Here is a 26,562-nt window from a genome sequence, read left to right on the forward strand (position 1 = left end):
GTTTCTGCTGGAGCAGAAATTGGAAATGAAAAGGATCTGTTTGCATTGGGAACACATCCATTTCACAGCAAACCTCTTTGCTGGATAAATTAAACAGGAAATAATAACAACACTCAGTACTTGGAGCACGCTCTGTCAGAGAATTTCAACGTGCATTACAAACCATAAGCAGCAAATCCTCTTATAAAATCATAGAATAATAGAATTTTAGGGTTGGAAGGGACCTCAGGAGGTCATCTAGTCCAACCCCCTGCTCAAAGCAGGACCAATCCCCAACTAAATCATCCCAGCCAGGGCTTTGTCAAGCCTGACCTTAAAAACCTCAAAGGAAGGAGATTCCACCACCTCCCTAGGCAACGCATTCCAGTGTTTCACTACCCTCCTAGTGAAAAAGATTTTCCTAATATCCAACCTAAACCTCCCCCACTGCAACTTGAGACCATTACTCCTTGTTCTGTCATCAGCTACCACTGAGAACAGTCTAGATCCATCCTTTTTGGAACCCCCGTTCAGGTAGTTGAAAGCAGCTATCAAATCCCCCCTCATTCTTCTCTTCCGCAGACTAAACAATCCCAGTTCCCTCAGCCTCTCCTCATAAGTCATGTATTCCAGTCCCCTAATCATTTTTGTTGCCCTCCGCTGAACTCTTTCCAATTTTTCCACATCCTTCTTGTAGTGTGGGGCCCAAAACTGGACACAGTACTCCAGATGAGGCCTCACCAGTGTCGAATAGAGGGGAACGATCACGTCCCTCTATCTGCTGGCAATGCCCCTACATATACATCCCAAAATGCTATTGGCCTTCTTGGCAACAAGAGCACACTGTTGACTCATATCCAGCTCCTCGTCCACTGTAACCCCTAGGTCCTTTTCTGCAGAACTGCTGCCGAGCCATTCGGTCCCTAGTCTGTAGCGGTGCATGGGATTCTTCCATCCTAAGTGCAGGACTCTGCACTTGTCCTTGTTGAACCTCATCAGATTTCTTTTGGCCCAATCCTCCAATTTGTCTAGGTCCCTCTGTATCCTATCCCTACCCTCCAGCATATCTACCTCTCCTCCCAGTTTAGTGTCATCTGCAAACTTGCTGAGGGTGCAATCCACACCATCCTCCAGATCATTTATGAAGATATTGAACAAAACCAGCCCGAGGACTGACCCTTGGGGCACTCCACTTGATACCGGCTGCCAACTAGACATGGAGCCATTGATCACTACCCATTGAGCCCGACAATCTAGCCAACTTTCTATCCACCTTATAGTCCATTCATCCAGCCCATACTTCTTTAACTTGCTGGCAAGAATACTGTGGGAGACCGTATCAAAAGCTTTGCTAAAGTCAAGGAACAACACATCCACTGCTTTCCCCTCATCCACAGAGCCAGTTATCTCGTCCTAGAAGGCAATTAGATTAGTCAGGCATGCCCTTGTGAATCCATGCTGACTGTTCCTGAACACTTTCCTCTCCTCTAAGTGCTTCAGAATTGATTCCTTGAGGACCTCCTCCATGATTTTTCCAGGGACTGAGGTGAGGCTGACTGGCCTGTAGTTCCCAGGATCCTCCTTCTTCCCTTTTTTAAAGATGGGCACTACATTAGCCTTTTTCCAGTCGTCCGGAACTTCCCCCAATCGCCATGAGTTTTCAAAGATAATGGCCAGTGGCTCTGCAGTCACATCCACCAACTCCTTTAGCACTCTCGGATGCAGCACATCCGGCCCCATGGACTTGTGCTCATCCAGCTTTTCTAAATAGTCCCGAACCACTTCTTTCTCTCTCATTCTCCACAGCCTTACGGGGAGAGGAGGCACAGATTCCCAGATACAAAATTGCAATATAGAGCTGAACTCCATTAAAGCTCCACTTGAGCCATTACCTAGCAGAACTTGGTGGGGGATGCAGGGGCACTTGGAGGCAGAGGGACCAGGCTGTTGTGGCTACATGTACCCACTAGCCATTCTTGCCAGCACATGGGCTGAATGGGCTGTAGAGTGACAAATCTCCTAACTCCACAGGGTCAGACAAAGCCAAGCCTGTTTTCTTAGGCTTAGCACAATGAGGAACGGGGTGATTTGCCTTTTAGTTGATTAAGTGGAATAGGTATGGTTAGTACCCCCTTTTTACAGAAGGAGAAACTGAGTCACAAAGAGGGTAAGTGGTGCACCCAAGGGCACACAGCTAATCAATTTCAGAGCCAGGATTACTTGGACTTTTGGGCTCACTTAAATCAAAAACTCAAGAAAACATGGGAAGGTTGGGGGAATGAACCCATTATTTTCCAGACTCAGAAGTCTGCCAGACATCAAACAGTGCAAATAAAATCAAAACAAAAAGATTATGTATTTACTATTTGGTTTTTATGAGGGCCAGGTTTTCAAAGAGTTTGTGTGCAACAGTGTGCTTAATTTGCACATGCCATTGCCTTATTCTGCACGTAAATCAGAGACTAGTACATGCAAATGTAGCTAAATAGGTGTTTCCACCTGCATCTTTCTGGTTGGTGTATGCAGCCAGGGTAATTTCATGCATAACCTCTCTGACTAAGAATCTGCTAGATTTAGCACTAATTCTTTCAGTAGGGATACCTTTAAAATTAGTTTAAATTGGTTTAAAAAAATTAACTAAAGTATTAAATTTAGATCATAGTTTAAGTAACTGAAAAAATAGACTAAAGGGAGACAGCCCGCTGGGTCCATCTCCTTTGATTTGTACTGATGTTCTTATAAACACTAAAGCTGAGAGACAGGACTAGATCCTCAGTTGGTGTGAACTGGAGCTATGCCAGTTAACCCCATCTTAGCATCTGGTCCCGTGTAGATACCAGCATGAGACAGATTACTCTGCCACAGGTTGATGCACTGAGTGAAACCTGCACAAAACAGATATTAAAGAGAAGTTAGAGGCATGTTCCAGAGAAAAATGCCTCAGTCTGATTTTAACTCTGGTAAGTCTGCTCCGACAGCTGTGACAGCATCAGTTTATCATTTCCTAAGGCTCCTTGGCTGGGGACTGACTGTCACAAGAAGCAGGTCAGCAAATGAGTACATTTTCTTGTCTCTGCTCACCCCTGCCTGACTAACTGTGTCTCTACTGTATAAATGATTAAGGATTGTAGATGACCCAGTTGGAGGAGTGAAGGAAAGAAACTGACACACCCTCCGTCAGCACCACCAATAAATAAGTAAATTATTCAAACTACAGCATTGCCGTTTTAGATTAAATTGCAGGAAAATCTTCCTAACTGTAAGAACAGTAGGAGAATGGAACAGATGCCTAGGGAAGTCATGGAAGCTCCTTCACTGGAGGTTTTCAAAAGGAGGCTGGAGAGCCATCTGCCTTGGATGGCTTAGACCCAACAAATCCTGCATCTTGGCAGGGGGTTAAAGTAGATGGCCCTTGCGGTCCCTTCTAACCCTATGGTTCTATGATTTAATATCTGGAAGTGGATGCTGATCAAACTTTTTTAAAGCTTGGGTATTTCTTTCCCCTCTTTCCCCCTTCGCTTCTGTTTTCCAGCCACAACTGGAATGAGAAGCACTGAATGCCACGATAAGGGGCAGTCCCAAACTGTGTTTCGCTATGTCCAATAGTAGATGTGCTAGAAATATTAGGGCCCATTCCTGTGAGTTTTCTGGTCTCTCATGGGGTTCAGATAAACTACTTGAATGTTTGGCTGCTTATCTGGAATGAATCCAATAGTCAAACTTGGGGCTTGATCCCACACCCTTTGAAATCAATGGAAAGACTGCACTGGATCTTGAATTTTTGAAGGGTGTCCATCACTGAGATTGGAGATATAGCAGCCTCCAGCCACAAAGCCTGCCTAGTAATCTACTTACGAGTACCTGCCCGACATTTTCCTCACGACGGCAATGATGATTCCAGTAACGATTCCCACTGCTATTATGATTCCAACGATTATTCCAACCAGTGCAACTGTTGCCAGGCCATCTGAGTGGGGAAATGTATAGGATGTTAGCATGTTTTCCACATAACTGTGGGGCAGGATAGTAAGAGGTACTAATACTTTGTAATAAAATGGAATTATTTTTGTCACATTCGATTCCTGGGGTATCTTCTCTGAATCCTGTGAACTTTAAAATATGTCATTTCAGTTTAGAGAGACATGACAGGTCCTATTAGACCAAACTCTATTGGTGATAATGCTTAATTTGTGCCAGGGATGAGCCCCGGCACCTCTACGCTCGGCCGTTCAGAGCCCCAGCACTTCCAGGCTTGCCGCATCAGTTATGAAAGTAAAAAAAAAAAAGAAAAAAAATTGCTTGAGGCCTGCACCTCTTTCATTGCATATTAAGCACTGGTTGGTGAGACAAGCTTTTGAGCTTACACAGAGTTCTTCTTCAGCTCTGTACAACTCAAAAGCTTGTCTCTTTCACCATCAGATGTTAGTCCAATATAAGATTTTACCTCACCCACCTTGTCTATCTAGTACCTTGGGACTAACGCCTACAACAATATTGCAAACCATTTGAAAATATGTCATTTCGGTTTAGCAGTTTCCTTGCTCACTTTCTTTGGGCCTGTTGGAGTCAAAGAGAGTTTGTCCATTTACTTCAATGGGCTTTGAGACAGGCCCTTTAAAGCCTTTAAAAGTGCATAGCCGTATATCATCTGGGATTTAAGTGCATCTACTCCTTTTACAGCCAATTTTGTTACTTACCTTTCTCCTTTGGAGTCTCTGGCTCGCCACCCATTTCGTCTGGAAAGAAAGAACCAAAATAACCTTTTAATATGGTGACTGTTATGTCTTCATGCCATGATGTCACACTGTAGGGGAGGTTATAAAAACGACAGCACAACGGGTCTGAGAATGAAACCACTACAGGTGTGCAGTTTAATAGGGTGTTAATTGGGGAGTGACTGTAAACAGAGAGCACACAGAGAGTGTAGAGTAGAAGGAGTTGTGAAGGGATGGAGCATCACGGCTGAAATAAAGGCTCTGTCTACACGTAAAATGCTACAGCAGCACAGCGGCAGCTATAGCCCTTCAGTGTAGATACTCCCTACAGCTGTGGTTCTCAACCTGTTTATCACTGTGGGCCGCAGAGTGAGAACCACAGTGCCCCCCACCTAAACCGCTCCATGAACCCCTATGCTCAGCACCCTCCACCCAGAGACCCCTTCACAGGGTGGGGCCAGGAGCAGAGAGCTGTGTTTGCAGTGAGGGCCAGGGACCCGGACCCTGCTGCGCGGGGACCCCAACCCCCAATGTGCAGGGCCGGGGGGCAGCCAGGACCAGGACCCCGACCCCAGACCCCACCACAGTGGGCTGAGCGACAGCCAGGACCCTGACCCCAGATCCTGCTGGGTGGAGCCGGGCAGCAGCCGGTTGCCCAGACCCCAGATCCCGCTGGGACCCTGTTGCATAGGGACAGGTGGCAGCCGGCTGCCTGGACCCTGAGCCCTGCCATGTGGGGCCATGTGGCAGTGAGGAGCTGGCAGCCCAGAGCCCGCCGCACAGCAGGGCAGCCGGGACCCCAGAGCCTGCAGCCTGTAGCACACAGCTGACCTGGGCCGTAGCTGTGTGCTAATTGGGCCGTGGATTGAGAACTGCTGCCCAACAGTGACAGGAGGGATTTCTCCTGTCACTATAGTTAATGCACCTCCCCAGGAGGTGGTAACTAGATTGACAGAAGAATTCTTCCAAGTCTACACTGGGGTTAGGTCAATTTAACAATGTCGCTCAGGGGTGTGGATTTTTCAATTCTGGGTTGACCTAACTTGTCAGTGTAGGCCAGCCCAAAGACAAACTGAAATTTAAAGGGATCTTGGACTGGTGTGAATCAGGATCAACCCCACTGAGATCAATAGAGCTACACTGGTGTAAAACCACTATAAATTAGATTTCACAGATAACCTTAACTCTGGCTTTTCCTAACTTCTGAGTGCTTGACTTTGCAACCTTAATGTTCTTTTAACACAATTTTTTTGTATAATAAATAATAGCAATATCTTAGCTAACCTAACTGCAGAGTGACACCTGCCTGGTTAAAATCAGGACAACAAACAGGCAGGGAAGTGATCAGTGTTCCGGATATTAAAACTAGTGTAGTTCCTTGTGTATCATTTTGGTGTATCATTTTGATTCCTATATCGGATCCTTAAGTGGGCTAGTCAAACTTGGACTGATTTGTTTGAGGCTTGAGCCCAGAGACATTACTCTTTCATTATTTATTTTAGATTCTGCTTTAGATTTATGCCTAACCGGACAGGAAGGCACATTTGTTTTGGATGCCATGAGCTTGTTTGACCTGAACATATCTGTTACAGTATCTGCACTCCATGGAGCCAACCCCCCCCACCCCCCGAGTTTGTACTGCACAGCTTGTTATTGGCTTGCAATCTGACAGTGCAGCAGTAGGATGCTTTGACACAATGCCAATGTTTTAAGGAAAATGTGTCATTTTTAGAATGGCTTTGTTTGTCTCTTGACAGAAAAAGTAAAACACTGGGAAGATATTTGTGCTCTTTGGCACAAACTGGGCACTGATGCCTTGGACAGCTGAGCACACCCATAATATTTTATGGCACTTGAAAATGTTTATAATAATACATGAGCTTTTCCTTCTCACAATTCCTGAGCTCTTTAGAGGAAGAATCATTCCTCTTTAGTTTTAACATGAAAGGCACCAAAAAAAAATAGGGTAGATCAGTGATAACCCATTTGTGACTGTTCAAAGCCCTGAATGCTATCTTCATGGAGCCCATAGGCCTTTAAGACATTGACTATAAGAACGCTTCCTGTGGAGGAATGCTGATCAAACTCACAGACAGTGTGATTGTTGCCAGGAGGTGCATTCCCCCTTGGGATGTACCTGCTCCCCCCCGAACAGTAACCAGGAAAGGGGTGGGGTGGGGAGGAAGAAGGAGAGGAGAAACAATCCCTGCCATCCAGCAGCTTGGACAGAGAAACCCTCCCCATCCCCTCTTAGCTGCTACGAGACAGGAGATCTCCTTCCTCTGTGCCCAAAAGATTGAGGAAAGAGAGAGAAAGGGGAGACCTCTCCTCTCTCAATGGACACTGGGGAAAGCGGAGCCGGAGACGCAGCATTGTTGAATACTGACCCAGTGTCACTGTGCAGTTTCAGGGTATCATGCTGCAGTTAATTGGTGGGTCTCAGGCTGCACCTGATGAAAAAGTGATTCTTTGGGTATTAAATTCTGAACAGCACTAATTTAGGGAAGGGGTCTCTCATTTAGGTGACTAGAGAGATTGCCTATAAAGGGCTTGCAGCTGTTATGAGGCAGAATGGTTTGTGGTTAAGGCACTGGCTGGGGACTCAGGAAATCTAGGTTCTATTCCTGGTTCTGACACTGATGTCCTGCATGACCTTGAGCAAGTCAATTTTCTTCTCTATGCCTGTTTCCCCATCTGTAAAATGAGGATAACACTACCCACCTTGGAATGGGGTGTTGTATATTCATTAATGTTAAGCACTGTAAGATCCTTGAATAGAAGCATTTAGCGAGCACAGTACAAGCATTATGGTTGTTGGGAAAGAGCTTTTATTTTGGACTGGAAGATTTTTAATACAAAAGGTGTTCTGACCTAAATGACAGACATTCTTTGTGTAGCAAACGGCGTAGACTTTTTTTTCATACTTGACTGATACCAATTTTTTTTTCCTCTTTCGATAATTAAAAAGTGGCTCTGTATATAAATAAAATGATAGGAACTTGATGTTGCATTGGCTTAACTAATGCATATGTCTTTGAACTCCAGAAACTTGGGGCCAGATAATTTGGTCACCACATATTAATTCCAAGGAGTCAATTGCCTGCATCCACCCCATAATCTGCTACAATTTGGCATGAGTGACAGTCTCTACTTAATAAAAAACCAAGCCTGAACTAACTAGTGTGTTGAAGATTGGAACTGCAATGCATTGCCAGAGTTTGTGTGTGGGAAGTTTGTACAGAGGCTGCACAATCTCTTTCTCTAGCCAGTGTTATTAACGCCTTACTTGACTAGCAATCAGAAGTAGATGAAACACAATTGCTGTTTTTTTTCCTAGAGGAAAGTGATCTCAAATCACCCACACGTACTTTAGAAAGTGAGTCTGAAACTCCCTCTGTAAAATTCAGAGTTGGCTACCATTGCTTCTGTTATTTAATAATGAACAAACTCAAGAGATGCCCGGGCTGGCAGCTGAGACAAAGAATCAGGCAAGCAGACAGAAGAACATACATTTTTAAACAAATGTGTTTGATCTTCTATCCAGGGATATGCAACTGCTGCAGCATAGAAAAGCAGAGAAAGAAACCAGGAAACCAGAAATTTTGTTTGAGGACTGTAGTTAACTTAATGTCTTCTTATTTATCAACAGATAGAGCCTATTCCAACATCCAGGTAGAACAGGGAGTGACCTGGGGCAGTGACATCTCCAGTAACTGCTTGCGTGAGCAACAGCAGTTCGGGAGGTGGGGGGTTACAGGTACTTAGGAAAGCAGAGCCCAAGGCCAGGCTGCTCTAGACAACTGTAGGAAATTTGCTTTGCAGGGATCTGTGGAACTATTTTATACCGAGGCTAGACGTGTGCCCTCCCAGTTCCGCTTTGACTTTCCATTTTGAAACAAACCTTATATGCCAAAGCAAAACTCAGTTGCAAGTGGAATTCATGGGATTTCAGTGCAAAGCCATGAATGGGCCCAGCTTGGCTTTGACAGGTTCATGAACCTCAGTGAACATAATTTACAGTCTATTAAAACTAAAAATCACAAGTAAAGGCTTCTACCTTCAGAATTTTCAACAACATCTGGATCAGTAGAGTTCTCACTGTCTTCATTATCGGCGACCGCACTTTCTGTGGTCATTAGCTCTTCTAAGGGGAACAGGTCTGTTATGGTATGCAGTCTTGTAGGCAACTGGGAGGAGTGAATGTTAAAAGAGAAAGACGAAGTAAGACCCAATCTCTTTAACATTTATATATAAAGGCAGAACTTTAATTTCCTCTCCTGCATAAAGTCCAATGTGTGGATTCTGTGGTCAGCTTTGCTCTTTTTGTTTTAGAGTGAACTGCATAGAGGGAGTGAAAAGGTATCCTACTGCCCTAATTTGGGGGAGTCTCCTGTGGGCATATAGAAAGCATAGCAGTCTTCTATGCAATTGCCTGCAGATCCTCCTGTGTATGGGTTGATGGGGATGGAGTGTGACCATGCTGCAGGCCAGCTATAGGCTGCTCTAATCTACCTCAGGATTGGGTCAGAAGCAGCCACATGATCAGGGAGCCACAACCAGGTACCTCTTATCCCCAGCCCAAGATTAGTTGAGAATCAAGCCCTAGGTTTCACAAAAAAGAAGTGTATGAAACAAAGACAGAAAAGAAACAGCCCTGTTTGGCTGTCGTATGTTCTACAAGTTTTAATACTAATAATATAAGCCTATATTTGACTGTCTGGATTTGCAGTGTGAACAACACATGCTGAATTACTGATCAGTTATAAGCTATGTCCACCTTAAAGCCCAGCTTTTAGGAACGCAGCTGTGGGGAAGTATTTCCAGTATAGAAGACAATATGCCAGTTCATCGATTTCTAAAGGGAAAAATTAAATCCTTGGGTTTTTGTTCATTGTCACTACTTCAACTTTACTGTAAAGGAACAACAGTCAATGCAACTGAAAGTTAGAACTGCTTGCCCCAGCAGTCACTAACAGCAAAACATTGCCAATGCAGAGGCAGGGAAAGGGGTGTTTTACCCAGTGTTGTAGAAATTTACAAATTTGTTTGTCCATTGTGTTACATCAGTGCAGTTCCACTGAAGCCAATGGAGGCACACTAGGGTAGAACTGGTATAAGACAGTGCATAGCAAGCCCTGAATATTCTGTGAAATTCAGCAAATGTTATAATTATTTTCAGCTTCATCTTCCTCCACCCAAACTTTTGCAAAGCAAAAAACTGGTATTTGGCCACCCTTTATTTTTGGAACAAATCATCACTTATTGCCATAAAGCCACGAGCTCAAAAGACAAAGCAAGACGACAAGGAATACAGTGTCAGCTAGGTTTGAAGATCCTCAGTTTAAGAGACACCCACCAGAGTTGGCCTTTCTTCAACCTCTGAGTCATTTCTGTCTTTGAAATCGATTGATACTATTTCATCTTCCAGTGGAACTGTGCTTGCTAAGGAAAACACAGAAAATGAGTTAGGGATTCAGTTGATGATCACTTATTATGGCTAAATTGAACATTTTCCAAATTAAGTATATTCAACATGAGATAGATGGATATGGCAGTGGAGGTAAACTATCGGTATGTATATGTCTACACACATATATTTGCAATATACTTTGGTTTAACCTTGTGGCCTAGGTCCTTGGTTTGTATTAAGCATCCTGGCCAAGAAGTCAGCTGTCCTTTATTAACAATGTTTAAAGTTTGTCTAGAGTTTTGGCCAGAGGTGCTGAATCCACCAGGTACTGTGTAAACGGAACTCGTGATGCTTGCCTTAACATGGAAGAAGTACGATTTTGCTTTTTAGAGAGGTCCCTGGAGGCTGAAACAAAACTCACCTGTGATTGACTTAAAGTAATAATGAACAGCTGCTCTGTTGTGCCATTGGAATTAATCTGATAGAGCACTGAACTGTGAAGAGGACTCTCAAAGACGTGTTTGGGAAGGTTTTGCACTTCCCCACTAAGGACAATACAAACACAAGTCCCTAGAAGCAAGTTTAATCAGGTATAGTTTAATTCTAAATTAGATTGTGTTTGCCTGTTACCACTTGATGGAGGTGCTCAGTGTGCATCTGGTTTCTGCACAAAATTTCTTCAAGTGCTGTGGAGTGATCTCTAAATTACTCACTGATTTCCATATCCAGTTCTTCTTTCCTTGAATACATACTGTACTATATATATATATTCCCCCAGTCTGAGCTGCAGTGCATTTATTAGAAATGTCTCTATCAAGAAATAATTTCATTAAGACAGTTGTCCTAACTATTTCACTAAACCCAGCCACACTGCCCGACTGGAGCCGCCTGAGCCGTGTGGGATCGGTTAACCATTTAAACAAAATATTTTTAATCGTTTAAACAGTTAACTTTTTAAACAGTATTTACATCCCTACTAGGCACTGTATTCACATAACAAAAAAGAGCTGCCCCAGTGATTTTATAATCTAATATCATTCTTGTGTTGGAAAATACTGTAAAAATCCTTTTTCTATCTAAATTATTTTTAAAAAATTGTGTTTGATGATTATTTTTCTCTTCTATTTTTGAAGAAGCTCCAAAAGAGCAAATACTGATACATATTAAATGTTTCCCCGGAGCAGATCTAAACCATAAAATATTTAATAAAGGCATTTCTCCAGATCTGAAATGTCTACCAAACATCAAATATTTAAAAAGAAAAATCCAGTTACTGAACAGAGAAAGTCTAAATGCAGATACAGACTAAAATACTTTGTCTTTGGCCCTCTTTGGGTTTACAAAGTAATGCCTTTAAAGTACAATATTTGGATTAGGATGCTGTATATACTGTATGTAAACCAAGAAACATCTGCTTGAGAGTTCAACAACGCAAATTGTGAGGATCAGTTAAAGTTATAATCCCAGTCCCAACTGAAAAAACATCCCTTATTCACTAGTCACAGAATAAGCACAGATGGAGAAAACCAATGAATGGAGGAAAACCCCACATGGGAAGTGAAAGAAGTTCACTACATGCTCAACAAGAACCCCATTCAGGGAAACTAATTACTCTGTTGGCAGTGCAACGGCTTTCAGCCCTTAAGAATTACTTGATACTACGGACGCCTAAAGGAAACAATGCAGCAGAACAAGTAGAGCATTAGTGAGCTTCACAAAGAGAGACATGAGGGGCTGTGAAATAATCCAATATTGTATGCCAGAGCTAGTATAGGAAATCTGTCTTTGTCTGTATGTTTGCATTAGTTATTTCTATAGTGCACAGCCTTAAAGAGCTCAATCTCTTTATCTTAGATTAGATTAGATAAAGAGGTGACTTGATCATGGTATATAAGTACCTTTATGGAGAGAAAATATCAAGGACTAAAAGGCTTTTTAATCTAGGAAAGAAAAAAAAAAAGCATATGAACAAGAACCAATCCCTGAGAGCTGAAGACAGATTAATTCAAATTAGAAATAAAGCATAATTTTATAATAGTGAGTGTGATTTAACCATTGAAACAAACTACAAAGAAAGGGGAGTGGTGGATTCTCCATGTCTCGATGTCTTCAAATCAAGGCTGGATGCCTTTCTGGCAGATAATCAAACATTGGGCTCAATACATTGGAAGTTGGGTGAAATCCTCTGGCCTGTGTTATAAAGGAATCAGACTAGATGATCTAATGGTTTCTTTTGGCCTTAAAATCTATTATTCATTTTTGGGTTTCAATTACAGGCAAACAGGGTTTGTAAACTCTCATTAGTTCTCTGACCCCAAAAAACAGAGGTTTGGAAAACTTCATACTCTGTCAAGTTTGTCAACCCTAATTCTCAATACATAGTGACCAACGTAGTTAAATGGATTTCCCACTCGTATACTATTGTACACAAGGAATGAACTCCATCTGAGGCCTGGTCTATACTACAACTGGTAGCATAACTCAAGTCGATGTAGCTTAGATCTACTTACTGTTGGGTACACACTACACTATGTGGATGGGAGATGCTCTCCCGCTGACATTGCTTCTGCCTCTTGTTGAGGTGGAGTACAGAAATCGATGGGACAGCATTCTCCCATCAATTGAGTGTGTCTTCAGTAGACCCGCTAAATCAATGCCGCTGTATCGATTGCAGCAGTGCCGATTTAGCTCCGTAGTGAAGACAAACCCTGAGTCAGTGAAGAACGAGCCTGGAATCCCAGCCCCACTGAAGTTAATGAGAATTTTTTCATTGTCTACAATGGGCCAGGATTTTATCACAAGAGTCATACTGGAGAAACGCACATAACTGGGGCAGTACAGTATTTATAAGCACCTCTACAGTAGTAAAAGCAGTGTAGAAGGCCCAGTGCTTGCAAATGCTCTTACAGTAATAAACCAGCATGTGTAGTCTGACTAACAAGTAATCTTTTGATTACAAACCAATGTGAGCACACAGGAGAGGAAAAAATGTTCTTGGAAAAGGAATCTGATTTCACCTTCAAGCATTCCAAAGTTTAAAATATTATTTGAACAAATTTGGGGGGAAACTATCTTCACAGGGAATGAAATTCACCCCATGCAAGTGTTCAGCACAAAGCCCATTCATCACTTAAGTCTTCAAAAGGGGGCTTAATTGGGACTTAAGTAGTGCATGGGCTTGGTTCATTACTGACCATGTGTACAGATACAATTTCACCCAAGCTGATCCAGGTTTTAGGGGGAACCACTGCAGAAAGCAGCAGTTCAGTTCAACATATATTTCCGTTATTATTTCTGAGCCATTTGTAAACATAAACATTCCCTTTGGAACCATGACTCCCTCCTACCACTGGCTCATCTCTGGTCATTGTTATTTCAGTTGTAGATTGGTGCAGATGTAGTTTAATCAGTGCATTTTGCATTGCCAATTCCAACTGGATGCATTCCAGTTCACAGCCCCCAACTGCTATTGGGTTGCAACTTCTCACACCACAACAAGACACAGTGTCTTTGAAAGCTCAGTATTGCTTTGAAAATATTTCAAATGCTTAGACATCCCATGGCCCACATATGAAAAGATGAGCTCATGGCTCACTGTTTATCATGGTGTGACAACCTACTGGAAAAGCCTCTTCTGATTACTTTCAAAGTATGCCTGTTGTGTAGGTCAAGAGAATGGGCAGGAGTTGCATGACAGTTGTCAGTTAGCATGTCTCTCAGGTACCTCCAAGAAAAACAAAGAATCTTTAGAAGACAGAAGATACCAAAACCACCTTTTGACTTTCCCTGCGGCCTGAATGAATGAGACCCCTGTGTGCAAAGCCAGCACACAGCCTGTGCCCCACCTCAGCCCTCAAAATAGGGTTTAAGTAGGATATAAATGGTGAGTAGACTTTGGTCTTCCCCTCTTCATGTGGTGAGTTTCACTCCCTGTGAGTCATGGGAATATTTAGGTAAAGGCAGTTAAAGAATCCACCTTAACAAAAATTGGAAGAGGCTTTTTCTTTGTTTTTTTCTCTGTCCAAGTTGAGAATATACAATCTGAAAAGCAGCATTCTGTAGTGTAAAGGCATAGGGGGTTTGTGTGTGTGCGTAGCATGGTTTGTGTGTGTGCGTAGCAGACTAGGGACCGAATGGCTAGGCAGCAGTTCTGCGGAAAAGGACCTAGGGGTGACAGTGGACGAGAAGCTGGATATGAGTCAGCAGTGTGCCCTTGTTGCCAAGAAGGCCAATGGCATTTTGGGATGTATAAGTAGGGGCATAGCGAGCAGATCGAGGGACGTGATCGTCCCCCTCTATTCGACACTGGTGAGGCCTCATCTGGAGTACTGTGTCCAGTTTTGGGCCCCACACTACAAGAAGGATGTGGATAAATTGGAAAGAGTCCAGCGAAGGGCAACAAAAATGATTAGGGGTCTGGAACACATGACTTATGAGGAGAGGCTGAGGGAACTGGGATTGTTTAGTCTGCGGAAGAGAAGAATGAGGAGGGATTTGATAGCTGCTTTCAACTACCTGAGAGGTGGTTCCAGAGAGGATGGTTCTAGACTATTCTCAGTGGTGGAAGAGGACAGGACAAGGAGTAATGGTCTCAAGTTGCAGTGGGGGAGGTTTAGGTTGGATATTAGGAAAAACTTTTTCACTAGGAGGGTGGTGAAACACTGGAATGCGTTGCCTAGGGAGGTGGTGGAATCTCCTTCCTTAGAAGTTTTTAAGGTCAGGCTTGACAAAGCCCTGGCTGGGGTGATTTAATTGGGGATGGGTCCTGCTTTTGAGCAGGGGGTTGGACTAGATGACCTCCTGAGGTCCCTTCCAACCCTGATATTCTATGGTTCTATGATTCTATGATTCTATGATTTATTCACATCATATGCTGACATCATAAAACACGAGACTGCATATGACCATGCATATATATGTGTATATATAAAGGAGAATACACTCCTTTCGAACAATTTACCTGGGTCACACAGAAAACAGTCAGTGGGGTCATTGCATCTTAGAATTCAAGTTACTTTATTCACATTCATTAATTGAAATCGGCAATCATTACCTAGTGATTAACTCTCAGGATTTAAAAGCATCGGAGCATTTGTCAGAGTCAAAGCAACTTGAATTTTAAATGTAATTGAACCAGTGAGTGTGCCTCAGATGCCCACACTGATCGATCCAGGTAAGGTGGGTTGTTTCAAGCCTGGGGGCCAAATTCAAACCTAACAAGAAATGGGTACTACTCCCTTGATTTCAATCCACGTTGCACCCGCGTATATAGAATCTGAATATGGACCTGTAGCTGTATTGCACACACAGCCCTGAGATTTCAGATTAAGTTCAATGCATGTGTTTATATGAATGTTCCTTTTCAGATCAGAAACCCACTGTCAGTTTTGGTGGGAGATACCAGAAGCAGATTTTAGTCTTATAATGGACATGGTATTCTCTTCACCCGAAGAAGTAATGGCTTGGTACCCACAAATAACTAGACAGGTATTTCACTGACTTCCCCACACAGTTTCTATTGATATTGCTATTTTGCCACAGCTGTACTCAGGTGCTGCCAAAGTACCATGATTAGATTAGAAGCTGATCATAACTGTACATTTCTTAGGGATATGTCATATACAACATGTCATGCCTTTCCCATTACAGAGGTAGTAGACTGGAAGTAGTTAACATATCAGCCCGGCAGTACTGCTATCTACACCATCTTTAATGTAATTACTCCATTTTGAGTAATGTCCCAAATCTATATTTGTAAAGTTAAAGGGTTGATATAAGTTACTGAAGCCCTATGAAATAATGCTGTCTGTGGGAACCCTCCTCCTCATCTAGTATCTGGGAACTGATCCACCACATAAGAATATCTTCTATACCTATTCTATGTTGTAATGTAAAATAACATGCATTCACCATGTCAAGTCCTATCAAGCTACTGTAAGTCACATCAGGAAACCATGGAAGGTGCAGTCCACACTGCATCACACAGTGTATAGATTTTCATGAAAGCCAAGGGACAGCCATCTACACATGCTACCCTTAGCTTGGGGGAAACCTGGCTTCTTTCCATCCCCAAAGTATTTGGTACCTACTGGATACAAACTAGTACAAGATTGATTAGGAAAAAGTGTGTGGGGGGGAGAATAGGAGCTTTTGAAGAACATTATTTTCAACTAGAGTTGAGCAAAACTCACCAGTTTCTTTTATTTTGGTTTTTGTGGCACTTCACAACTTCTAGGTTTAGCTCTGGATGCAAACTGGTCACCTGCTTCACAACTTCCATGGTCTCAAACTTCACTCCACATATAAAGTTCTTGTTAATATTCAAAAGACTGTAACTTTTAGGTCCTGAAACTATTTACGAAACTAGTGGAAGTGGCAAAACTGGCAGATTATCCCATTAGTTGTTGAGACACATGTTGCTGGAGCTAAACTACCCTGGTTTTTGCTTCTGGAAGGAAAGACCTTATGGTCAATAAAAGTTTCTTTTGAAAAAATATTGCGGGATATAACTGTGGCATTCTTAGCCAAATATAGCAGCAAAGAAACCTGTACACGATTCCAAGATGGGAAGCAGTATATTCACCATGCCACTCTCCAAAATGTTGCTTGGATAGTTTTTGCCAAAGGTCTGGGGCCAGCTTTTGCTCTTTGTTACGTGCATAGAACGAAAGCCAGAGTTAGGCCTTGCAACTCTATTTAGTGCTTTGTACATTTAATTTAAAGGAGCAGAGCTGGCATGTCACTTCTTGTACTAAAATGGTAATTGCAGGATATATTAAGTTTTATGAATGTGCATGTTAATTTTTAAGGCTGTGTCATTGTGTGGCATGAAAATTATGCTATTAAGAAAGAAGAAACACCTCTCCATTTAACAGAGCTGTTTAAGAACTGGATTGTACTAGAAAATCTAGAGCCGCATTTGTTCCACAATATGGTTAATGTCATCCTTCCTGCTTGTCATGCTTCCAGTAGGGTCAAATTCTCTGCTGGCTTAATCATCTCCATTATGCCATCAGACAATTTTGGTGCTTAAGGTTTATTCTCAGATTTTAGGAGCAAAGTCACTTCTTATTTAAAATGTTCTTTACCAGAGGGCTAAGTCTGGGAGGCATCAAAGATGAAAGTTTGAGAGAAGCCACCACCAATGATGTGGGATCAGAAAGTTAGACCAAGGAAAATCTATTTGTGTCTAATAATACCCCCAGTGAAATCTTCATATAGGCCATTGAGATAGCTCAGGAAATATCATACCCACTATTATGGGCTAACTGAGTGCTTGTGTTTCAATCAGCGCCAAACCAACAGTTCCCCATCATGTCATGTTATAATTAAATATCATGTGGTAGCCTACTTTGCAGACACTGCAGTTTATGAATGCTACCACAGATTTAGTTCATGCTGAAAAAATGGAACTTTCAATTTGATTAAATGTATCCAAACCTCAAAAGAAGTTTTAGGTAAGTACTCGGATGGGAGACTTCTTAGGAGCCAGAAGAAACTGTAGTAAGTGGAATTTGGGACACTGTTGGTGACACTGTTCCCTTTGATTAATGCACTGAAGCAATACCCCCAGCACATTATTGAGGGGTGCTGCAGGTGACTTTTACTGGATGAGATGTAAAAAAACCTATCACCTGAGCACCTATGGCTGTTAAAGACCCTACGGAATTGTTTGTAGGAATGGGTGTATTAACCCAAGTGTCCATACCAAATTCCACCTCAAGTAACTACATTCTCCATGCTGAAATTCCCCTTTGGAGGCAGCGTTCTTCACTTCTTGCCATAAACTATTGTGTTCATAGTGTTAATGTGTGTAATATGCAGCTCGTTCATTCTACTCCAGAGACGATTGCCATTTGGTAGTGGGCAAAGTGATCCCTATATATCCTTTACTTACCACAGGTCTAACCCCCATGAGTCTGAGATTCAAATCCCTGGGCATGGACCCACCTTTGCCCTTTATTGTTTGAGTTCTGAATCTGCAAGGAGCCTATCTTCTGGGACTTGCTCTGATATGGCCACTTCTGGAGAGACTTAAGTTCAAAGTGGTGGAAAACTCACAAAAACATCTGATCTCACAGGGTTTCTGACATTTGAGAACAAAATCACACAACAGCAGCTCTCTAGATTTCAAATCCAATCTCCTTGTCCAGGATTTGGTTTCAGCCTCAGTTTAAACCTAATCCAGAACAAGATCCAAACCCCACCACCTCTGCTCACCTTTCTCTACAAGTGCAGTGTGTTATTTTCTTCTATTATGGATGGATCACTTGATGATTACCTGTTCTGTTCATTCCTTCTGGGGCACCTGGCATTGGCCACTGTTGGAAGACAGGAGACTGGGCTAGATCAGTGGTTCCCAAACTGGGGTTCGTGAAATGTTACAGGCGGTTCTTGGGAAAAAATTCCCTAATGGCGGCCAGAGCTGTCCCTAGGAACCCCGGGCAGCACGGGGCCAGCAGCCCAGAGCCGCTGGACTTCCAAGAGCTAAGCAGATCAAAGCAAGCATATTTATCACACTGAGGAGATTTAAACTTCAAGACTCCTTATAAGAAATGAAAAGGGAGGTGGATTTTTTTTGCTGTTTTTAAAATTAAATAGACAGCTAGTATTGTTTTTAAAATTATTATGAAGAACAAATTTAAGCTTTGTTGTAATGTGCGTTTTTTGCCTGGACTGCTCAAGACCTGAATGCTTGTATAGGAGGAACTCTGAGTTGGCTTCTTAAATACTTCATGCTGTTTCACATCTGATACTCCTTGATGAAACGTAGGAGCCTTTTCTTATAACAGGCTTATTCAAAGTGATACAAGCTACGGAAAGTGAGATCTTGGAAGAGTGTTGCTGTTTACATAAATGTAATAAAAATACCGTAATGATAAATAATTAATAATAAATTATCTGTAATAAGCATGTCATAAAAACAAATTTTATATTTCCACGATCACTGCTTTTATGAATTACACTCAGGTAAAGGAGAAAATCCCTGGAAATATTCATTTTTAGGAGGGGGTTTGCGAGACTTGACATCTTAGTGAAAGGGGTTCACAGGTTGTTAAAGTTTGGGAACCACTGGGCTAAATGGACCTTTGGTCTGACCCAGTACGATTGTTCTGATGTTCTTATATGAGTCAGTTGCTTAAGAGTTTAAGTACAAAGAATCTGTAACCCACTTGGTTGGTTCCACATTATTGCCAACCCTGGACACTGAAAAATCATGGGTCAGGCCCCCAGATAATCATATTAGCTTAAAAATCATGGCCTTTTGAAAAATAATACATTTGGGGTTCTTTTTATATACCTTCTGGATTTTGAGCTAGTAGGGGTCACATTTTCAAGTTTTTTCTCTGCAACTTAGGAAATGACTTTTTAAAAATGAAGCTGAAGTTCTCACTTACACACATGACTCCAGCAGCTCAGGCTTTAACAAAAATATGAAATATCATGAAACGCAGAATAAAATCCAGGAGGGGCAACAGTGGACTATTTGGAACCATTGTGTGGCTGTTTTCAGAGTGACGTTGGCTCCTTTTTCTTATAATTCTTAATGGTAATTTGCAACTGAAAATCATGGCATGACATATGGCTTTGCAGTGACATTCTGAAAGGCGCTGCCCTGATTTTGTTTTTGTTATTTAGGAAGATGCAGTTTGTGTCGATTAAACCCTAGAGTGCCTGGTGCTGGTTCCCAATACATGTACTGACATATGGATTTGGTGGGTTTTTTGGCACTGAAGGCAGGTGAATGGGAGAACACTGTGAACCTAAGAAAGCATCTTCCTGTTGGAAGCAAGCTCCTGATGCACAGTATGGGATCCAGTTGGGGCCTGATTTATGTTGCAACGTGCTTTGTCGTCCTGCCGCTCCATGTGGTTCATGCTGCATGACAACATTTTGCTGAACTGTCAGAAACATTTCCTGTGGCTGGTGTATCTGGCCGCCACACCCCGCTGCAGATGGTTTCTGTTGCCTTGACTGGTCTAGCCAGAGGAACAAGGCCAGCACTTTTCCATCTCTGAGTCTGATCCTGTAGGGCCAGCCTAGCAAAGAAACAGCTGATTCTAAATAAATCCTCTGAGCTTTCCAATACTGCACTTAACTTTGCTCATATAAAGGATGCTTGCAAAATTAAGTAATATTCTAATTGGGTCAGATGCATGGGGAAATGACCAGAGTTCTGGAGAACTACTGACATGTAAATGACCAGTAGCCATGAATATGAGGCAAAGCCAAGGTGGGAAAAGTGACTCTGTACTATTCAGAGATTACAACTTTTTTTTATTTTGCAGCAGAAAACCAGCCATAGAACCAAAGATGTTAGGAGAAAGACCGATATTGTTGACTAGCAAACAACCTCCATTCTCTGCAATGAGGGCTGATATCCACTGGAAGACTATTTCTTAACTGATTTGGGAATTTTTTTCCCTGATACTAAGATATACACAAAGGCCAAAGGAAAAGTTTACGTAGCTCTTTGTTCACTAAGAGTATGTTTATACTTCAAGATGTAAATTCCAGCGCAAGGAGACATACTCATGAGAGCTCGCTGTAAGCAGAGTGTAGCTGCACTGTGTGGGAGCGGTTAGCCATGCCTCGGACGTACCTGTTCAAGATGCTCGGTACGCACTCAGGGCAGCTAACTCCTCCCATTACTTACACTGCCACAGCTTCCCTCTCTCAAGCTAGCACATGTATGTCTCTTCACCCTGGAATTTACACTTCCGTCTTGAAATGCCGACGTACTGTAGAGCATCCGGGGGCTGAGAATGTTTGTGTATTATTGGCCGTTCGCATAGGATTCACAGATTTTCCTCACAAAGCTATTTGTATCTTTGCTGATGTTGCCCATTGCTCGATCTGCACTGGCTGCTGTCTTTAAATCGTATGTTTTAAAGGCTTGCTGGCTCACAAGTGGCCCCAGATGCTTTGTGCACATCTGGCTTTGGCTAAGATTTAAAGATTTGGAAGTAGCTGATACTGCCAACCTGCTTCGATGGTAGAGTGAATCATGTGGACTACCAGTATAGGAGGGGAATATTGCCAGGAGCAGAACAGGTCTTGGGTTGGGTATATGCGGCACTAAGTAGCTTGAGGGAAGATCATATAAGAATCTTTCTAAAACTTTGTCCCAAACTCAGACTGAACCTGCCCTTCCTGATTCCGTCTAGGTCCAGAAATGGAAAGGCCAAAATGCCACTAAGAGACAATGCCAGGTTTATTTCTAGCCTAAGCGGAAGCAAGAAGTACCAGAAATCTTACAAGGAATGTCCCTTTCCACAAAATCTCCAGCCAGTTTTGCAGGCCCAGAGGTTCAGATAATTTAGGTCAGAATAATTATGTTTAGACACAACTCTGCCTAACACAGTGTCCGCCCCCCCCCACACCCCACCAAAATCAGCTTAGTTTTTATTGGCCAAGGAAATTGTATTGGTCCTGTGGGATTTGTTTATCCATAATCACTAATGGGTACAAGTTAGATGACACCGTGGTACAAATGCCCATCTGAGTCGTGTTTGTACTACACTAGACACAGATTAAACCAACGGTGGTGCTGCACCCACTTGGAATTGTGTGTCTGAAAAATCTTAATCCAAAATAGACAGACAGACAGATTAGACTATTAAAGAGCTCCCACATCGAGAGCACGGTTCTGTAAACCAACTTCTAACAGAGGTCACCAGAGTTCAGCTCTATCCATTCTGCCAAGGAAAACCATGTTAGCACTTTGCCAGCAAGAGCTGTGTTTAAACATGTTTCTGGCTAACATAGTTTGAACTGTAGCATTGTGACTCATTCAGTGGAGATGGGCACAACACCCACTCTGTCACAGCCACACGTCTTGCTTCAGCGCTCAGAGAAAGTAAGGATTTTTTCTTTTCTTAAACAACTAAAAAGTCCTCTTTCAGCTACAGTTCTGACATCCCCCAAACTGGTTACGATAATTACAGATAGCTGTTACATATCTCCCTGCCTCGTTTTTCACAGTGGGATACTCTGGTGCATTTAAAATTGGACAGCAGCTCTGGGCGGATTCACCATTTCTCTGCAGCTTGTGTAGTCATTTATACCGGTGAAAAGTAAGTACAAAACCAATGTAAAATGATGCTCAATCAGAAAAATACCATTTGACACTTTGCACTGATGTGAAGGACTATACGAGGAGGTGCAGGGTACTGAAGATTTGAGCCATATGTGCTTATCTTGGGGAACACAAAATGGAATAGGCAAACATTTTCAAAAGTGTCCACTGACTTTGGGTGGTTGTAAAGTTTGGGAGCCCAACTTGAGACACCTTGAGCCAGATTTTCCGAGGTGCTAAGCGCCGGCAGTTCCAGTGACAGTCAGTGGGCAAGGTCTTCAGGTGGTATAAATTGACATAGCTCCACAGATTCCAACAGAACTGAGTTGATTTAGCTGAGGATCTAGTCCAATACCTTAAGTAGCTTCCCAAAAGCAAAAGCTTGCAAAATAATTTTCCGCTTTTGAAAATTCTGGGCATGATTAACACATTTGATAAAAATATTATCCTGTCATGCAGAACTTTGTTGGCAAAACTCCGCTATCTTACACCACTGCAACCCCATTGATGTTAATTGCCTATTGGCCAGATACTGATATCTTGATTTATATTGAGTAGCACATTACTCAATGAATGGTTTTATCAGTTTCAATGTGACTCATTGTGGACTAACGGTACTATTCAGTGTAAGTGGATCAGATCTACCCCTACACATTTTAGCTGGATTAAAAAAATCCAAGAACTCTAAGAATGCAGAGTATTTCATGCTTCTAATACCTAAAATTCAAAAGACATAGTTTGCAAAATGTACTCCCCCTGAGCAGGCACAGAGCACATTTCAGAGTCAAGTTACATTTGCTTAGAACCTGTCTTAATCAATAATTTTTGCCATTTCATAAATTTCCCCAAGAACTGTCACAACACTTGTTTATACGGAAATACAGTCAAACATGTTTATAGTGAAGTCAGCATTAGCAACCCCCCTTTGAAAGTGAAGTAGTGCGAAAGTCCTCCATTGCTACAGTGCACTGAACTCTACAACGCAATCTGCTTACAAAGAATTTGTTCTTTGAATAAAAATCACTTTGGTATCAAAGGTTCCAGTGTTTAATTTCAGTTACACTAAATCATTGCTGACAGTATCCTCTTGCACACAGTACATGGTAAAACTGGAGACATTTCCAAGGGCTGTTGATGTAATGCTTTCACTGAGTGCTTAGAATAGTTCCCACTCCCTTGCATTCCTGTATAAAAGGCAACATGCATCAAAACTGTTTTTGAACACTCAGTAAACTTTACCAGTTTGAAAACTTTGACGTGTCTCTCTCACGTTAGACACTCACTCAACAGTGGCTTTTAAGAATTCAGAAGGGAGAGCTTAATAAACAACACAGACCAGTCCCGCTGCAAATGAATAAGAACAACACAATCTGTGTTAATTACAGCAAATCATTGGAAATAATTTCATCATAGGATTCTTCTTACCTTCTTCAGCAAATGCCCTGAAGGGCATGCTCCCTAGGAGGAAGATGAGGAGTTGAGTTTGAATAAACATCTTTGATAGTTCTGTTTCCAATCCTGGGATCAAACTATTCCAAATTCTGATTATTTTAGAGACAGGGTGGGGGAAAGTTGAACTCACAAGCAGAAATCACTGTGGAAAAACTTTGGGGTTCCAAATATTCCTTTGACTGCAGTAGCTAGAGGGGTAGGTTTTCCCAGCGTGATAACTGTATAGCTAAAGAAAAGTAACTGAGAATGGAGTCAGCATTTTTTTTTTTAACTCGGGGTGGGAGGCTATCTAAGGTGGTCTTGGAAAAAAGAGGCAGGCCCGCCCTCTGCACTCTGTTTGGCCAGCACTAAAATTATGATCTCAGACCAGGTTTAAAGTTACAAGATCTGCATCAGATTTTTAGAAGATGCCTGAGACCATTATCTTTAGTGAAGGGGGAGGGGAATTCAGGCAGAGGGAGGTGAGCAGGGAGTTCCCTCCTTTCTATAAAGTCCCCTTTCAAAAATATTCAAGGATCAAGGGTAAAGTATAATTTTTCCTGTGTTTTTCCAGCAGTAAACTGATGTTTTCTTCACTTCTCAGTAAGCCCGTGTGTGTGTGTGTGTGTGCAGGGATAGAGAAATAATTGTGGAACAGAGGATTTAATGCTGCTAGTAAACACAGTGTCTGATTTTGGTATGTGTGTGTCTGTCTGTGTATCCTCAAGTGACATCCTAACGGTCATCTAGCATTTATATGTTGGCATGTCCATGCACTAGCAAGCACTAAGAGCAGTCTGCTCTCTGAGACCTTGGACAAGTAACTTAATTTTAGCCTCAGTTTACTCATTTGTACGTACTACGTTAGGTTGTTGTGAAGCTTAATTAAGTCAAATAGATAGAGTAACGGATTGACCATTCCTGGGACACCCTGATCCCCCAGAATAGGGAGTCCCTTGATCCGCCCTATTCAAAAGCCATCTGCGCTTCCCCTCACCCCCTTTAGGAGCAATGTGCCGTGCATTCCTACCAACTGGGGCCTCCACCTAGTGCTGGGTGTACAAAGGCCTAACACCTTATGACCAGTAGGATATTCCTTAACTAGGCCAGTAAAGCAAACACCACATAACAATAAATGACAGTTCATTCCTTGGACAGGAAAGGGGTCAACTGAAAGGAGGAGATGGGAACGGGCAAGAGTCTCAGGGATGAGAACTAAAGAAGGCCCCAGCCAGTCTTGTAACAACAACTGAAAGCTCAACCTGGAATCAGTAGGCCAGATGGGGGCAGTGGGCTTGGAGCTCAGGATACGTATCTGTGTCTGGGCAGCTGACAGCTCTCATGCCAGTAGGACAGCATCCAAAGCGGGACTGAGTCCTGGCTCCCAGTGCCTGGAGGGCCTCTGGCCTCTGCTGGTCTGCAGCCCCTACAACTACAGTGTTACCAGCTCTTGTGATTTTTCCACGAGTCATGGGATTTTGGAGCCCATCTGGCAATGACGTGAGACGTTTCAGCCCTCTAGGGAATTTCAGGCCTGCTTGGGGGAAGCCTCTCTGATTGCTGCCCGCCTCTCTCGCCTGCCTCCTGGAGAAGAGCAGGACGGAGGCAGAGCTCTCTTCCCCCTCCCTTCAGCAACCCAATGCCATTCTCACAGTACGGGAGCAGAAAGACCCCAGCCCCTAAGGGTTTCTGTGCTCCTCCCCACTCTCCCGTAAGCAACAGGATGGCTCCTCTGCCTCTCCCCCACCCTTGCTGGAACACCCAGCCTGGGAAGGGATCAAGGTGGGTGATGAGTCCCTGCAGCCTGGAAAGGGGAGAAGAGCACCCTGCTGAGCCCTCCCCGGTCTGGGGAGGAGGGTGAAGAACTCCAGGAGAAACAGAGGTGAGACTGGGGGAGGGGGAACAGAACTGATCTGGGGCCTGGGGGGGTGGCAGTGAACAGATGGGGCGGGGGAATGGGCAGAACTGATGTGGGAGCAGAACTGGGAGCAGAGGGAGCAGGATTAATTGCAGGGCAGGGGATGTGCAGATATAGGGGGTGAGGGTCTCAGTGGCGGAGCCAAAATCCCCTTACCCGATAAATCCGGGGAAGTGGCAACACTAATTGTCACACACATCTACCCTGGGCCTGTGGAAGCAGCCTCTGTGAAGTCCTCAGACGGGCAGGAGCTACGTGCCTGCACACATGAATGAATGAAGGCTCACAGCCCCCGTAAGTAGTAGGTACAGATGAGTAAACTGAGGCTAAATTTGACCATGTATATAAAGAACTGTAAATGAAAGGTGCTATAAACAGAATTCTTTTGGGTGTTTTTCCAAGCAAATACACAGCACTGGTGGGTTGCCAGTGAGCTGGTTGGCTGGGGGCAGCGTGCTTCACAGCAGTGTAAGTATATGGCCTGGGGAACAAAAATCTCAGCTGGAAATTGGATTAAAAATGGAAGTTTGTTTAACCTCATGATATTTTAAAACACTCAGCACTTATTTACTTATTTATTTATTTTAGCCTCCTTTATTTAAAAGATTTTGATTATAGTCTTTTTGAAATTTCCCTATGTGCTATTTTACTGGTTAAAAACCTATGTATGTTCTCCCTCCCACCCATTACATACCAGGCCCCTTAATCAATGCTGTTGATTCCCATCTGCACAATGTAATGTTAATCATTTACTCCACAGAAAATGATATACAATATCTTCTGCTACCATCCATCAAAATTACAGATGTCTTGATTTCAGTGCCATTCGTTCCATCCACTAATTTGGCTTTGGAGAACATGATGGTCCTCTTGAACCAGAGGCAACAAATAGAAAAGTTTCCCTTTCTTTCCTCCCCATTGACTCATCATCTGTAACAGCCTCCCTAGCCTTTTCTTTTTGCGGATACAGACTAACACGGCTGCTACTCTGATTCCTAGGGCTTGTTTCCAAAGGATAGGACTTCTAGAA

The 26,562-nt window shown here is 42.8% G+C and overlaps 1 protein-coding gene across 1 annotated transcript; it reads right to left on the minus strand.

The window, feature by feature from the left end:
• Positions 1-3,830: 3,830 nt before the first annotated feature.
• Positions 3,831-23,678, minus strand: PDPN (podoplanin). The gene is made up of 5 exons (XM_077837289.1): positions 23,609-23,678; positions 10,051-10,136; positions 8,752-8,881; positions 4,677-4,715; positions 3,831-3,946 (listed from the first exon to the last, which is right to left on the minus strand). Exons 1-5 carry the CDS (start codon positions 23,676-23,678, stop codon positions 3,831-3,833), a joined length of 441 nt encoding a protein of 146 aa, XP_077693415.1.
• Positions 23,679-26,562: the final 2,884 nt, after the last annotated feature.

Source organism: Eretmochelys imbricata, chromosome 18 (genome assembly GCF_965152235.1).
Source record: "Eretmochelys imbricata isolate rEreImb1 chromosome 18, rEreImb1.hap1, whole genome shotgun sequence".
Lineage (NCBI taxonomy): Eukaryota > Metazoa > Chordata > Testudines > Cheloniidae > Eretmochelys > Eretmochelys imbricata.